This window comes from Morus notabilis, unplaced genomic scaffold, assembly GCF_000414095.1.
Source record: "Morus notabilis unplaced genomic scaffold, ASM41409v2 Scaffold2224, whole genome shotgun sequence".
Lineage (NCBI taxonomy): Eukaryota > Viridiplantae > Streptophyta > Magnoliopsida > Rosales > Moraceae > Morus > Morus notabilis.
Window position 1 is genome coordinate 67448 of NW_010367012.1, and position 13104 is coordinate 80551.

At 34.7% G+C, this 13104-nt stretch overlaps 1 protein-coding gene across 1 annotated transcript; it reads left to right on the plus strand.

The window, feature by feature from the left end:
- Positions 1-10227: 10227 nt before the first annotated feature.
- Positions 10228-11168, plus strand: LOC21395007 (uncharacterized protein At1g08160). Its single transcript, XM_010111623.2, has one exon. The coding sequence runs from the start codon at positions 10273-10275 to the stop codon at positions 10906-10908; it is 636 nt and encodes a 211-aa protein (XP_010109925.1). The 5' UTR covers positions 10228-10272; the 3' UTR covers positions 10909-11168.
- Positions 11169-13104: the final 1936 nt, after the last annotated feature.

A 13104-nucleotide genomic window follows, 5' to 3' on the forward strand; every position in this document is an offset into this window, starting at 1 on the left:
TCGCCAATCTATTCCCAGCAAGTTTCGGCCGATCTTGACTAACTACAGGATAAAAGGACTGCCAGCATAAAAAAAAGAGAGAAGAAAAGTGGGGAGAGAAGAAGAGAAGTCAAAATCTCACTCATGTTCCCAAACGACGCTTGCACCTTCCTTCGGCGGGGCAAGCGGTCGTCGGGATGAAAGTTAAAAGTCCCACGTATCATAAAAAACATAGGTTTCCACCCTTGTGACGATGAAGGTATACCCAATATTAGCTTGCTGAACCTGGGTTGAGATCTCCCATGCCCACTCAAAAAGTACCACCCCTCGCACCTTGTGACGTGGCACAGTCTGTACATGAATCTAAACTCGTCCAGCGGAAGATCAATATCAAATTGCTGACTCCACAAAATCCAGGCGCCGGCAAAGCAGTACCAAAAATTCGGCGCCAACTGAGCAGGGGAGATGCCATAGAAATGGCAATAGTCCTTTACAAAAGGATGAACCGGAAGGGTCATCCCCGCCGTGACAGCTCTAGTATAAACGGGGAGGTATCCGGTCAGAGACATGCTAGTCCTGAAATGCATATCCGGGAGGAGGTATTCGAACCACCTCCTATCAATGCAGCCTTCTTTGACAGCCCGGATAATGTCATTATTCCGGACCCTCGACGCCACGATGTCAGCCGTAAAGAACGGCCTGTCCGGATCTCCACTCGTAGCAGCCAAGGGGGCATCTACCAGCGAAGCAGCAACCCCACTTACACTGCCACCCGTGAAGGGAATTCTGTCTACCACTTCGTCTATTATGTAGTCGACACTACCGAACTCATCGCCTGGTCCAAACAGGGCCTCAGCATCTTCTACTCCCCTCAGCAAAAAGTCGACGCTTGAAGAAAAAGATGACCATGAAATCTCCTCCACAGAAGGGGAGTTTGGTCGGACGACGGAAGGATCCTCTCGACAGGGGGGGTTTTGGGCCATTGTTCTGATAATTAAAAAGACGAGGAACTAAGTCAAAATCCTAAAGTCGAGAGGAAGAGGAAAAAGACGACCGCTCTAAGCGACGAGCATTCTAAACGACGACTGCTCAAATGCCTCGACATGACGTCGACCATTCATGTAAAAATGGTAACGCCGAGTGTTCATAAACAAACAAGGTTCATTTCAACCCAGGAGTTAGAGACCACAATCAATCAGGAGTCAGAAAAGCTATCCTATGAGGACCATACAAAGCATACAACAATGTCTGGAATTGAAACGGCTTCGCAACGTACCGAGCAGGGCAAAGGAATGCAAGTTGGAATTTACAGGGAAGAAATTCTAGCAGAGTAACGACAGTTTAAAAAGTGTTTTGGAAAAGTGGCCTCGGTTCGAAGGGTATTTAAGGGGAAGCAAGCCCTCGACCCCTGACCGTTGGATGAAGTTCATGAAATCCAACGACAGGGGCATCTCGCCCAGATCTGACAACAGCAGACAAAGGTAGGAAAATGAAGGGGCGCGATCCAAAGGCTCACATTCGCCCTTTTGAAATGAGGCCTCACGTCAGCATGGGGAAGTGACTGACGCAACGGTTGCGTTCCTCAAGGAAATCTGAAGCATCCAGACCATCATTGCGGACGAAGGCTCGGGATCAGGTTCCCACAATCGAAGCACGAAGGTACGACCGAACCTAAGCTCGAGGCTGTCTGAAAGAAACCCTCGACCTGGGGGGCAGCTATTGTGTGAGAAAATGTGGATGACGCGTGGAAGAACAACAGTGTGACACGTGGCCTTGCTTTTCCTCAAAAGGCAACAACCCTCGACGCTGGGGACTCCCTTTCCTACTGCTGCAAAGGAAGCACAACTTTGGACGCCGACTCCTCATGACGACGACAGGTCGTACCGTCGACCTTACGACGAAAATCCTTCGGGAGAAAATCAATTGCCAAGAAAGACTAGGATGAGCAAACAGAGACGGCGAGAGGAATGCCCCAAAAGGGGAAAGCCTGACATTGCAAGTTGTGTGCAGAAATTGGGGATGTCTGCAGTGTAGGGATTAATTGTAAACCCTTAAACCGCCCTACGGGGGATAGAAAAGGGTTACAGGTACGCACAGAGCCGTAATAGGAGACTAATTGGCTGAGTGAACAGTTCGCAAAGTGATTAGTGGGCTACGGTCTGGGCCTAGAAAGACATACCACTTGAGTGCTTCTGCCTACAAAGGAGACCCACCCGATGAAGGAAGCTCGGCTATAAAAGGGGTAAAGCCCTATACAGGAAAGAGGTTCGCTTCCAGAGAGAGAAAAAATGAGAGAACAACAATTGATGTAAATTGTAACAATCTCAAAAGGAATATAAAACTAAAGTGGATGTAGCTCTTCATTAACAGAATGAATCACTATAAATTTTGTGTGTTCTTCTACTTCAAGCATATTTTTTCATATTGCTCACCATTCTAAAAATACAACAAATACTTCATTGCATAAATTGAGTATACAGTCAATATCAAGCCGGTAATCCAACGAGATACCTAGAGGTGACCCGGCCTATTTCTGTTGACGAGATTTCACCGTCAACAACACTTATTATGTTTGGTTAGACATTGGAATAGAATGGAAAGTATAAATTTTTACTAAAATACCCTTTCACTTTATTCATTAATAATGCATTTAAACTAAATTCAAATATGTTTCAAGTTATTTTTTACTTCGATGTTTAAAGTGAATATTTTATTTGATATATAACCAATATTTAAATAATTTTAACTTTGATATATGACTAATTACTCGAAAAGTATTTAAAGTAAATTTTCTAATATTGGGAGGGATGGTAAAAAGGGTATTTAAAGTAATTTTTTTAATATTGGGAGTGATAATTTAAAGAGAAAGAATTTTAATTAATATCTGTTTTGGAATAGAATGATTATTCAACTCGTTCACATTAGAAATTGTGATTCAACCACTTGATGGAATAACAATTCTATAAGAATACTCATTCCTAAGTTTTTTTGTCCAACCAAACAAAAAAATTACCGTTCTATTCCAATGATCATTCCATCAAACCAAATGTACTCATAATCTATTAGAAGAAGAAACTACACCAAATTGCGAGATTAGTGCTTAATAAATCTGGATTATTTAGATGGTGTGATGAGATTCAATCATTCTCAAATTTACATAACCCATTTCACGTCATACAAATATGTTGAAAAATAAACCTCTTTGGTCCCAACCCCTATTAGCTAATTTATATCTCTATACCATTTCATTCACAAGTGGTTTTTTTTTTTTTTTGAAGTGACATTCATAAGTGGTTTTTCATCATTCAAAATCTGCAATTTAACGTAATTAATGATTTATAGCCTATCAATAACAGTTTTTTTTTTCATTTATTTATTTTGTTAAAGTATAACAGTTACTGATGAATATATGTAACTTATTAACATATGACTTCAAGTCTATTGCACTTATGATTCTAGACCTATCTTTTTTCTTCTTTTTTTTCAGTTTTTCAATAAGAGATTTCTTTAATACGCATTGAAAAAAATGACTAACGAAAATATTGTGTTTTTAGCCAATGAATATGTATGAAAAAACTCTTTCTTCTGCATATTTTTTTTAATTTAACATGATTTTGATAAAATCTCACGCTAAAAAACCTAGTCCTACCAGAGAAAGATTCTTATTGCTAAAGACAATTGGCCAAAACAAAAGAAGTAGTAGAAGAATGTAGTAAATAACATATTTTAAAACTATTTAAAGTAAATATTACCTATAAATGTTCTATTAATGACTAGTAAAAAGATTCATTTTTTCAATAAAATTTCTTTTTACAATTAGTAAAAAGATTTTTTTTTAAATAAATAAAGATCTTTTTCTAATCATAAATGAAATATTTATACAGTTAATTATTATTTATTTTAAATAATTTTAAAATCTGTTATTTATTTAATTTTAATTTAGTTTCATAAATCTACTATAATTTAGTTTTGCCTGTTAATTTCTCGCTCTAAACCACGTGACCTGCCAGTACTGTTCTTTTGTCTCCATTAAGTACACTTATGATGAAAAATATTATTTTCTTAATCTTAACTTCGTTGACAAATATTAGAATACATAAAGGGGGAAAAAAAGGGAAACAAAAGTGTGTTGAAGACTTGAAGTAGAGGGTCTCACACTACGTTCTCAGTGTATTTTTATAAATCTAAGATGATGTTTAGTTTATGAATTTAAAATCATGATTCAGGACCATTATCAGTTTACGTATATTTTTTATGAGAAAAAATACTGTAACGAGCCACGAATTATGGCACAAATCCTCGTATCAAACACAAAATAAAATATACATGAAGTTGAGAGTCATTCCTATTTTTCATTCCAAGGCCGACGGTCACTGATATTAAAATTGGATATTTTTTAGGTTAAGTAAAGTTGAGGGGGCCCGTTCGGTTCGCTAATTCGAGTTTTTAATTCGAGTTAAGATGTGATGTTGTGTGAGAACTTTTTACTGTAGTAAAAAAGTTAGATGTGACTGTTTCTGAGAGTTTTTTACTGTAGTAAAACTCGAATTCTAAACTCGAATCAGCGAAAAGAACGGGACCACTTACAAAAAAAGGACATAAATTTTAGCTCTTACTCTATATACTATTTGGTGAACAATACCTCAACTCTAATTCCTTTTAATTTTTCTTTTTTACTTAAAAAAATAGTAGTTTTAAGGACTTAAGTTAAGGGAACTTCTATAGTTACAAGAATTATGTAGCTGTATTGCCTATTTTTAGAAAAAATAAAGATAAAAATAAATATAAAAATTTGATGGTCCAAAATTGCAAATAGTACCAATAAGATTTTTGTAAGAGCTATGTTATGTGATGTCCTCTGTTGATTGTTGATAGATATAAATCTTACTATGGAACCCATTATAGTTCATTCCACTGGTAGTGGACAGTGAACTTATAGGGTGTTTAGTATGAGAATTCTTATTATGGTTCGTGGCTCGTTACAATATTTTCTCTCAGAAAATACACATAAATCGAGAATAATTCTGAATCTGTGCCACTTAATTTGTTGTGTTTCTACATAGAAATAGAAAAATGTAGGTACCGTAGAAATTAATCTTTTTTAGGATTTAGACTTTCATTTTAAAGAAACAACTTGCTAAGTTGAGCGACTTGATGTCCGTATAAGTTTTTATTTGTTTTTACATTTAAATGGTATAAGACTCATTTGTCTTTTTCTTCACATGTCTCCACAAAATGGTGTTTTGAATTAGATGGATCGGACCGCTCATCAGAGCTTGTTAGGCTCTGATGTCATGCAAAAATCGGACTCTCTGAATATGGTCTTTTTTACCCTTCACATATCAGATACCATAATTCCGAGTACAACTACTTAAAAATGACCAGTCTAACACATCAATTTTATGCTTATAAGACTTATTCATAATGACATTTACAAAATGTTCGAAGACACATACCTTACTTCCAATTATGTACAAGGATTTTAATTTTTATGACAATGACTTAAAAAGAGAGTTGTGGAAAAAAAAAAAGACAGATGATTTGCAAGTCCTTATGCAGAGAAAATATTCTGTTCTCCGTTTGTGTCAAACTTACTCTAACTCATGGCTTTGGAATAACTTTGAGGAAAAGCAAAGACCAAAAGAGGGGGGAAAACAAATCTATGGTAGGTATAAGAAAACTGTATTATTTAGCTATGTGCTGTTTTGAGCTGTAAGTTTGTACATTTATAAGACAAATTTTAAAAGATGAAAATAAAAAAAAAAAGCAGCTTGACCCGAAAATCTCATTTGAGCTGCCGGGTTGGGCGACCGGAACTTTTGTAGATGTAATATTCTGATATTTAGAAATGCACACAATGAATACGAAAATCCCACCTTTAAAATTTCTTTTAAAGAAGCTATGAGGTTATTTGACAGAATGGTGGATCAAAATATCTCTCCCAATGTACAAACATGTTGTCACATATAATTCACTCATTAACGGCTATTGTTTGCGAGGAGAGCTTGACGAGGCAATAAAAGTGTTTGATATGATGATTGATAGCGGTTGTGAAAGCGACGTATTCAGTTATAACATCTTGATAAATAGGTATTGTAAGAAAAAGATGATAAATGAGGATTTTGGATTGTTTGAAGAAATGACATCTAAAGGATTAGTTCCAGATGTCTACTTATAACTCTCTTATTGCTGGTATGTGTAAAGTAGGGAGAACTCTGCATGCTCAAGATTTGCTTCAGAAGATGCAAGCTGAGGAGCAGCTCCCAAATATTTAGACGTATGCTATTAATGGAGTGCTTAAAGAGGCAATGCCATTGTTTCAATATATGGAGGGAAAGAAGTCACCGCTCAATATCGTGATCTACAATATTTTCATTGGAGGCATGTGTAAAGCTAAGAATAACGCAGTGGCAAAGGATCTTTTTTGTATACTACCATCTAAAGGCATTCAGCATAATGTGAGGACTTATAACATATATAATGATTGATGGACTTCTAACTGAAGGTGTGGCAGCTGAAGCTCTAAATTTGTGTCAAGAAATGGAAGTAAAAGGATGTGGTCCGGATGGTTGCACTTATAATATGAGTTGTTTAGTTGGGAGATTCGTATCCCGATTTGAATCATGATTTGTGGTTCGCTACAACATTTTCTCTCACAAAAAATACACGTAAATTGAAAATGGTTTTATTCTCATGATTCTAATCCATAAACCAAACGTCTCATAGTGATCATGGGACTTGTTTGTGACATAATTTAGTGATCATGGGACTTGTTTGTAACAATGGGATATCAAGAGCGTTGCAGTTTACTAATGAAATGGTGGCAATGGGTTTCTCGGCAGATTTTTCAACTGTAGAGTTGTTTCTCGATTTGATTTCTAAGGCCTTGTTCGCTTTGCGGATTTGAGTTTTCAATTCGAGTTGAGATGTGATATTTTCTGAGAGCTTTTAACTGTAGTAGAAAATGTTAAATGTGACCTTTTCTAAAAATTTTTAATTGAAACTAAAAACTCAAACATGTAAAATGAATGAGGCCTAAGGGTAAATTAGATCCTTCCTTGCACCCAATGGTGCAAAAGATTTTAAGAGATGTATATGTAACTTTTACTATGGGAAGATCAAGATCCTGATATTGTTGGTTATTTTTCAGCATGTTTTTATTTACATTTTAGCATGAAGAGCTTGTTCCTGTTGCACGTGGTCATGGATCTTTTCTTGTTCATGAAGAATTTTAGGCCCCATTCATTTCATCGATTTGAGTTTTACTGCAGTAAAAAGCTCTCAGAAACAGTCACATCTAACTTTTTACTACAGTAAAAAACTCACATAAAGTCACATTTCTCTCCCATTTTATACTAAACCAAAAAATCGTTTTCATTTCCGTTTTTTTATTTTTAATTGTGTCAAACGCCGTTTTAAAATCGTTTTCATTTTTTCTTTCTCAAAAAATGTGAAAAATAAAAACAAAAACAATTCCAAACCCGACATCTGTGTCTTGGTTTGGACTTTGGAAATACTCTGCTAAACGACATGCGTTTCTAATATAATCAAAGGACATGTCGTTTTCTTTTTCCTGAACCGTTTAGTTCGTTTATTTGAATTTTTAATTCGAGTTGATATGTGATTTTATGTGAGAGCTTTTTACTGTAGCAAAAAAGTTAGATGTGATTGTTTGTGATAGCTTTTTACTATAGTAAAACTCGAATCAGCAAAATGAACGGGGCCTAAAAATTAAACCACCGGTTTTTAGGTGAATCAAACCCCCCACAATTATTATGTAAGCTATTATCAAATTCCACAACCGACCATGACCATCAATTCCATGCTTCACTGGTCCCTAGACAGTTATTTGCACTAATTCCTGTATTAAATTGAATTTTTTAAGGAAGAGATCATTTTATACCATTTTCCGTTTTTTTTTTTTTTTGTTAAAAAAAAGGAATTAAATTACAGCACAAATCTCAATTATCACCTTGTTTTCTTCTCACTTTTAAGTGAATCAGCCCTAAAGAAACCTGGATTAAAAAAAAAGAAAAAAAAAATCTAATCTCTCACCATTAATTTATAAGAATTTTCGCAAATTGGGGTCAAATAACAAAGCAATCCAACTCTAGACCAAACTGAAAGCCCCCAAAACTCAAAAGAAATATATCTAACTTTTGTTGATTTAACTTTGTTTTTTCTACGGTATGAAAATCAAATGAAAATCTAGAGTAATGCCCCTTTAGTGAGTGAGCATAAGGATTTATATTCTTCTTTAAGCACTATAAGATTTTTTATCGTCACTTCCTCCTTTTATATGATAACATAACATAAGAGATCAGAAAAATTCTGAGCGAACGACACAAAATTAAAGAGGTAAACTAATGCCCCGTTCATTTCACAGATTTGAGTTTAGAATTCGAGTTTTCTTACAGTAAAAAGTTTTCAGAAACAGTCACATCTAACTTTTTTACTACAATAAAAAGCTCTCACATAAAGTCACATCTCAACTCGAATTAAAAGTTCGAATCAACGAACTAAATGGGCTCTACATTCCTTAATTCTGTCTCAATTTGAGCCCTTTGAAAGATATTTTTACATAAATCTCATAAATTTATTTTAAAATAGGATATTAAACTAAACATGCCACAATAAACAATGTTATGCTACACTATAACGACAGTTTTATCAGATAAAATAGTTTGATGGAATCTTTTCAATCCAATCAAATTTGAAGTATAAACTAAAAATTAGTCGTCCACATAACATTACGATCTGATGACGTCAAATAAAAAACATATGAATTTTGAATTTTTTTGAATCTAACTTGTGCAGATTAGTTTGGATTGAACGAAATTTTATTTCTCGTGTTTTATTCAACAAAAATATATGAAAATAAAAGGGGGCTATTTCAGCTGTGCCGCGAACATGTATTTATCTCCTTTGTAATCCCAAACAAGAGATTGGAATAATTTCACATATGGTGTTTTTTTTGGCTTTAAGTTCAAAGTTTGCTTAAAGGAATAAATATATTGTTAAAAGTAAATGAGGGAAGAGAATAATTGATATCAAGAACATATCTCATATCCTAATTAGCTTGACACTTACTAGCTGAGCCATTCTCAACCAAATCCTCCACGCGATTTTATTAAAAATAAATAAATAAATAATGCAAAAAAAAAAAAAAAAAAGATCCGCTCAAAAGGCAATACAAAAATTCAAGAAGACCAACTCAAAAGAGCCAGAAAACCTAATTGTAGCTTAAAAAATTTAGGACGTGTTTAGAATTCATTTCAAAATGATTTTATTTTTTGTATGAAAATAAAAATGAAAACGTTTTCAATCTCAGACATAAATTAATTTTAAAAATGCATTTGGTAGTTTTATCAAGAGATTATTTTCGGTATAAAAAAACTCATTGATGTCTCTTTCTCTCTCTGTCTGCTCAAGAGAGCAGAAAACGAAAATAAAAAATGAAAAACGACTAAAGTCATTTTTTATTTCTCTCTCATTTTACACTAAACTAAAAAATCGGTTTAATTTTTATTTTTTATTTTTATTGCGCCAAACGCTGTTTTAAAAACGTTTTCATTTTTTCTTTTTCAAAAAATATAAAAAAAAAATAGGATCAATTCCAAATACGACCAGTAAAGCTGTGCTATTGTCAAGCGTAAAACTATCTGTATGCATAGGCACTTCAAATTCGAGTCTCATTAACACCTGTCAGTAAAACTCAGTAGGAAAAACCATAAAAGGAAATTAGGGTACTCAATCTTAGATGACTAAGAAAATCTACAATTGAAAAGACCAGCCACGCATCTATAGAAATAAGAGAGCTACAATTCCTTATTCGTCCACACCACCATTCTGTAGCTTGCAAATGAATCGCTTTTGAAGTATAAACAGTCACAATTAATGGACCATGTGAAATTTTTTTATTTATAATAAACATGGTGACAATATCATGTAACTTGCGTGTTATGTCTTGCTTATTATAGTTACTTAATATAGTAATATTTCTAATTAAACTTTTATTCCCGTCTCTCTCTCTTTTGTACACTTTTGAATGTTCCAAACATTCACGTTGAAGAAAGGAACAAACAAGCTAGCTACGAAGTACGAACCTCAATATTCAATTCCCCTAAGATTTCTTGAGTTTCATGCACGAAAACCAAAAGTGCAAAAAGGAAAAAAAAGTGCCACACTCAGACAGAAGTTTATAAAAAGCACCAAAGATGGAGTACTCTCTTATGCGAATGGCCTAACCAAACCTCTTCCTTCTTGACTCGAAACACCAAACCCCCAAAACAAATGGCCCAGACGCACGCTAACAAGCCGAACCCTCAACTACCAACGCACGAACCAACCCGAGAGGCTAATCCGCAAAGAAAACCGCACATCCTTCGATGGATCGCCATGTTCTTCCTAGCCCTAATTGTCCTTGTTGGCATAGCAGTGCTCGTAATATGGCTAGTTGTGAGGCCTAAACGACTCGTTTATAGCGTGGAAGATGCGTCGATCCACAACTTCAATATCAACAACAACCATCTCAATGCATCGTTCGATTTTGTAGTGAGGTCGTACAATCCTAACTCCAAAGTCTCTATTTACTATGACAAAATAGAGTCTAGAGTGGAGTATGATGACCAAACCCTAGCCTACAATATGGTGGAGCCGTTTTTCCAACCTCATAAAAATGTGACACGGTTAGAGTTGAAGCTGGCGGCTCAATCCGTCCCTCTAGTGGGCTCGATCCCGGCGGATCTGAGGCTAGAGAAGTCGTCCGGGGAGATTGAGCTTAATGTGTGGCTCAAAGCAAGGATTAGGTTTAAGGTTGGAGCTTGGAAATCGTCTCATCGGACTCTGAAGATCTTTTGTTCACCTGTTTTGGTTCACTTCTCTAGGTCCAAGAACTTTGAGAGGACTGTCTGCGATGTGGAGCTTTGATTTTTACAAGGATTCTCATGATTCATTAATATTATGCCCTTTAGTTTGTTTGTTATGCGTTTTCGTCTTGTTTTGTTTCCCTGACTAGTACTTTTTTCTCTTTTTATTTTTTATTTTTTCCTAATCCTTGTTGAACCGGCCTGTGTGTGATAATTATTTGTTTTGTAACAATATCGTTTGTGATTGGTTGTTGGGTTGTAATATTTGGTGGCGAATAGAAAAGGAAGGGTTTTATGATATTTTGGTGGTTCAATTGAAAATTCATTATTTGCATGACCTAATAATAAAACGCAAGGAGGAAGAGTAGTTTTCCTTCTCAAATGTTGAGTACTATTCCTCCTTCACTTTCAAGGATTCTTTTTCTTTTTTTTTTTCTTTTTTAATTTCTCAAGTCTTTTGGACAATGATTATGAAGTAATCCCAGTTGTCATAATCATTAAATGTGAATTACTTAGGCACTGTTCATTTCACTAATTCAAGTTTAGAATTTGAGTTTTGATAGAGAAAAAAACTTTTAGAAACAGTCATATCTAACATTTTTACTACAGTAAAAAACTCTCACATAAAGTCACATCTCAACTCGAATTAAAAACTTGAATCAGCGAACTAAACGGACCCTTAGGGTGTGTTCATTTACACAACTCAAATCATGACTTGAGTTATATATGTGAGAGAAAAAGACTGTAGTAAAAAAATAAATTTAAATTTATGTGAAAAAAATACTGTAACAATATGATTTGAGTTGTGCAAATGAACATACACTTGATGTTTTCTCTCTTTTATTTTATAGAAGTATAATCTTCTTCAATTCTGTGTATATTACTACTAGCACTAGTGATTATACTCTTGTATTTATTTGTGTTTGAGCTTGTAGGGCCATTCTTTGGCGACTTTGGATTTCGTTGTCTAGCTAATCATATTATTTGTATCAATGTTTACTATTAAAAAAACATAAAAATTATCTTTCCATTTTTCAGATTCAGATCATAAAGACTCAATTAGGTGATCAAGATATTTCCCTTTTTGATCTTTCCATTGTGAGTACTCATATGTTCTTTAGTTGACATACAACTATAAGTGCTAAATATAATTCTTCTTATAATAAAGAGCATTTTAGTAATATTAGAACTAGTTAAGTGTGGATTTGATGAAATAAGAACATCGTGTTATGAATAAGGATTGAAGACACTAGGCCGAAAAGATCGACCATAGTTTATTTGAAATCACCAATTTGAGTTTTTAATTCCAGTTTTGCTACAGTAAAAAGCTCTAACAAAAAGTCACATTTAACTTTTTTGCTACAGTTAAAAGCTCTCACATAAAGTCACATCTCAGCTCGAATTAAAAACTCGAATCGGGGAACTGAACGAGACACTTCGCGGATTCGAGTTTTCAATTCGAACTAAGATGTGACATTTTCTAAGAGCTTTTAACTGTAGCAGAAAAAGTTAAATGTAATATTTTCTGAGAGCTTTTAACTATAGAAATTTAGATTAAAAACTCAAATCGGTGAAATGAACGAGATCTTAAAATACGATTTTGATTTTAGAAATCAAACGAACAAAGAAGGGAACACAGATGCATATAGATCTTGGAATCTGTCTTGAGTTTGATGCACGAAATGAAGGGGGCAAAAAAAAAAAAAAGTGAAAAGCTCCTGTGGCAAAGAAAAATCCACTTAAAGTAACCTTACAATAAAAAATAAAATAAAATAAAATAAAATACAAGGAATGTAATTTCTTGTAGCTCATTATTTAGGTGCTCGAATTTTAACAAGGTTGGGAGCTATGAGAGAGAAACAGAGAGAAAAAATGGTGAAATGGCTGAACCAAAGCAACTGGCTTGCTATTACTGCATTTATATTAGTTATTTTACGCATCAACATTTTGCTTTTTATAAAAGGTGTTTTTCTTTTTTTTGTTATTATTGCCTCATATCATACTGTGATAGAAGGTACGTTTAGTGCTAGAACTTTGGATGGGCCGCCCGTGACCGCTCGAAAAGCCCGAGGATTTGCCCGAGACCGAACCCGATCCGCCCGAGATTTTCGGGCCGCCCGCCCGAGCCCGAATTTCACCTTGAACGGGCCGCGGGCTTGTATTCGGCGGCCCGAGCCCGCCCGAATTGCCCAAATTTTTTAAACTTTTTTTTAATATTAAGTTATTTATATATATATTAGTATTACAATTTATATAT

Bases quoted from the DNA above. Each gene is read 5' to 3' on its own strand.
- LOC21395007 (XM_010111623.2), top strand. From the start codon at position 10,273: ATGGCCCAGACGCACGCTAACAAGCCGAACCCTCAACTACCAACGCAC.